The 4,134-nt window shown below is 41.0% G+C and overlaps 1 protein-coding gene across 2 annotated transcripts in view; it reads right to left on the bottom strand.

The window, feature by feature from the left end:
• Positions 1–829: 829 nt before the first annotated feature.
• jakmip1 (janus kinase and microtubule interacting protein 1) overlaps positions 830–4,134 on the bottom strand; it is a 30,967-nt gene continuing 27,662 nt past the window's right edge. For both annotated transcript variants that reach the window (XM_042061986.1, XM_042061985.1), the window contains exons 18-22: positions 3,611–3,679; positions 2,060–2,137; positions 1,692–1,895; positions 1,435–1,500; positions 830–937 (exon numbers count right to left, since the gene is read on the bottom strand). In XM_042061986.1, coding sequence (XP_041917920.1) covers positions 887–937; positions 1,435–1,500; positions 1,692–1,895; positions 2,060–2,137; positions 3,611–3,679 — 468 coding nt within the window. In that variant the 3' untranslated portion in view covers positions 830–886. The remainder of the gene's footprint in view (positions 938–1,434; positions 1,501–1,691; positions 1,896–2,059; positions 2,138–3,610; positions 3,680–4,134) is intronic.

Below are 4,134 nucleotides of genomic sequence, written 5' to 3' on the forward strand. Positions count from 1 at the left end.
GATCATTAGTGAAGTATTTGTTGAATTGCGAGTTTCTAATGCCTTATGTAATGCTGCGTTCCATTGTACTTAGATCTTGGGTGAAAAACGACTTCTGACTCGGAAAAGTACAAGAACGGCCATTCAAATGAAGTCGGGATTCCATGTCGGTCAAATTGACGTCACAGCAATATGAACACACAGTGAACAGTAAACAGCAGAATTATGTCTTATTGTGTTGTGAAACGTACTACAACAGCTTTGTAGTGGCATTTCAATACAGCAGTCCATGTTTGATATTGAGCATTAACATTAGTTTCCACTGCACATCCATGTCTTACCGAGCAAGGGTGCATTTCCCAAGACCATAGTTGCTAACCTGTTAGCAACTTAGTTGGTTGGCAATGGGAAACTGCATTGCAACCAACAAAGTTGTTAACTTAGTTAGCAACTATGGTTTTGGGAAACGCGCCCCAGAAGTGCTGGAAAGCTGAATGACTGAGACAGAAATATGCTTTAGAAACCAGTTCATAGACAAGTACACTCAATTTCCAAATGAATCCAAACCACCATGGGAAAAAATACAATATAATTTATTGAAACTAAATCAAAGAAGTGATTGTGTAAACAATATAACAAATATACAGACAAGATTACATTCTGACTCTGTTCATAGAAGTTTGAGAGACCAGTGACCAATCATGTGCACAGTTCCCACACATCACCAAACACAGGAACCAATCACGCACAAGAACAGAGCAAGGAATGTCCAATCAGGTCCCATGGGTGTGACCAGGTAGGTCAAACTGAGTGTGAGAGGCAGAGTGTGTGTCCACGTGTGAAAGAGGTTGTGAGTGGTTTCTGATTGTGAGGAGTGTGATTGTGTGTGTGTGTGTGTGTGTTTGTGTTAAGGCCAGAGGATAAACGCTAGAGAGAAGAACAAGAACAGGAACAAAAACTATAACCAGAAAATAAATGGAGAAAAGAGAGGAGACACGGGTCATCATCTAAACTGGTAGTACAGGTAATTCATATACACACACACACAGGTCATCATCTAAACTGGTAGTACAGGTAATTCATATACACACACACACAGGTCAGCATCTAAACTGGTAGTACAGGTAATTCATATACACACACACACAGGTCAGCATCTAAAGTGGGACTACAGGTAATTCATATATACACACACACACACAGGTCAGCATCTAAAGTGGGACTACAGGTAATTCATACACACACAATCAAACCGCACTCTTCATAGCCACACATACACACACACAGCTGGCATGTCAAACTAACACACAACACACATACACACTCTTGTACCCTTTAGATTAGAACATGCCACATAAACAGACATGCTGGAATGTGTCTTGAACACAAACACTCACACACATAGAGCCAACTCTGGACACACACAGATCCAGACAGCCTAATCCTCCCACATACCTTCTCCTCTATCTCTTTGATTTGGCGTCTCTGCAGATCGATCTTATCCTCCAGTTCTCTGATTCGCTATAGGGGGAATCAATACAGCAGTCAGAGTGGCTTTCAACTAATACCAGCAAGAGTCACAAGAATCACCTCATGCAATTCTAATCATTTGTTTCTTGTTTCAGATTTATTCCGAATTCAATTTCATCTGTAGCTTAAGATGATATTGTCTGCTGGCTTACACACACACACACACACATACACACACACACCTGCTGTGCTGACTGTAGTAGTTCCATACGTTGTTGTAGAATGATGCTGTCTGCCTGTCTGCTCTGTCGGAGGATTTGCCTCCGCACCGCCTCCATCGCCTCTGCAAGCTCCACCCTCTGCCTGTCATTCAAAGTCTCGCCCAAACGGCTGTCAGGGTTCTGCTGCAACATGGCATACAGTGTGGCCTCCAACTCCCGCACCCTCTGGATAAAGACCGCGCGCACACACACGCATAGACACACACATTGGCAAGAACACATCACCTATGTGTACACAACACCTATGCCAGCACAGAACGCTAAATATTTAATTAGAACACAACACCTATGTGGAAACACAGAACGCAGAATATTTCAATAGCCCTTACCATGTGGGCGTGGTCTAAAGCCTGCTTCCTGTAGTCCAGCTCCTCCTCCAGGAAGCCTTTCTGCTTGCTGAACAGCTCCTGCACATTACATCATCAGAAGAGGACTATGACCCGGGCTGTGGTCAAACAGTCAAAACAACTATGCCCCATGTCTGTTGCTGACAATATCTCCCTGACCTCTTAAAAACATCAGGGCCCAGTTGTTCAAAAAGTTTAATCTGGATCAGAATTATACAGATTTAGAAATCCCATGTTTTACAATCCAGGATCAGGTAATCCATGTTTCTTTTCTGCCTGTTTTTCAAAGCAATTGAGGATACAACCTTTTCAGGATTACGAAATCCGGATTACCTGTGTTTCTAAATGGAACTATATCACGTATCCTAGTGGCTATGTAAGGAACAACAGTTAGAATAGGTGGCCTGAGGTAACTTTGATTGTGTTATCTAAAGAGACCGATAACATCACAATAAAACAATACAAACACCCCCTTCCATTATCAGACCCTTCATCTTATCCACAACAAATAAATAAATATAATCTTACTTCGTCTCCTATTACTTTAACATTTTGTGCCTGAAATCCACCCTTCTATTGGAATCAGGGTAATCCTAATTTTTTGGATCAAATTTATTCCAATCCAACTCAAAAGTGAAGGTTTTATCCAGATCAAAACCAAGATTAGATTACATGATCCAATCCAATTTCAGGATCCTTTTTTTTCCTTTTGAACAACCCATTTTCAAGATTTGATGCAATCTGATAGCCGAAATCCGATCAGATTTCTTTTGAACAACTGGGCCCAGATGCCAAGGATAGATGTGAAGATGAATTCATAAAGATTGTAGTGCTAAGAGAAACCGACATGTTGTGTGATTACGAAACATAATGCAAATGATACTGCTACAGTACGGGTGAATGGCTAAATGGTGTGTTGCTTTAAATATTGCTGCCATAAGGAATTGTGGGGCCTCCTTTCTTTAAGGATGGTTCAGTGAACCATGCGCTAAATGGGATGAGAAAGAAAACATTTGTTGAGAATTCATTCAGCAAAAAGGGACTATTTGACCACACAATAGTTGAAATAATTCCTGAATAAATAAATACACCTTGCTAGTTTCCTTCTGGTGCATAGACAGATTAGATTAGATACACGAGATCCCATTTAGAACAAGAAAACATTTCAAAATGAAGAGATGAGAGTTCAGCCTGTCAGTGATGGTCTACCACCAGAATTCTGCAGAGAACCGTCACCATGGTGGCTGCAGGTGGAGGGATGCTCAGACATGCTATGAGACGAGGATGTGTCACTGGAAGTGGCGCAAATACTGATTACCAGAAACGGTTAACTACGCAAGTGATCCACAATGCAAAAATAAGAATGACGATGCATAATGTAAAATAGAAATTTGTGCGGCAACACAGATTAACTGATCAAATATGTGATACTTGCTTGTGATAGTCAAACAAAAGATAATAATATAAACCTGTAACTGACTTATGGGTGGGTTGGCATGGCGGGGATGTGCATGTGTGTGTGTGATATGTCACCTTCTCATTCTCCAGATCAACCATCTTCTGAGTAAGAGCTGCCTCTGTGCTGTCTATCTGCTTCAGCCACTAGAAGGAGCAAAAGAGGTGGCAGACAATTAGTAACTGCCCTTAAACTACTAAGTGCTCAAGCTAAAAATATCCAACCCCAAATCTAAGTCTGTGTAACCCTCCCTGTCAATAGAGTTGTTTATGCATGGTCAATAAGACTTGTTTATGCATGGCCAAGAGTTGTTTATGCATGGCCAATAGAGTTGTTTATTCATGGCCAATAGAGTTGTTTATGCATGGTCAATAACAGTTGTTTATGCATGGCCAAGAGTTGTTTATGCATGGTCAATAGAGTTGTTTATGCATGGCCAATAGAGTTGTTTATGCATGGTTTGTTCACTATTTAGGTTGAAGTGTTCTATAGCAGAAAAAGCTGAGGAGACCGCTTGCATTAGTGCATGGGAGTGAGACAAGGTCAGCAGATAGATGTGTTACATGACATATACTGTAATAGCCGTTATATGAGTTTTTAA

Source organism: Alosa sapidissima, chromosome 14 (assembly GCF_018492685.1).
Source record: "Alosa sapidissima isolate fAloSap1 chromosome 14, fAloSap1.pri, whole genome shotgun sequence".
NCBI classification, from domain to species: Eukaryota; Metazoa; Chordata; class Actinopteri; order Clupeiformes; family Clupeidae; genus Alosa; species Alosa sapidissima.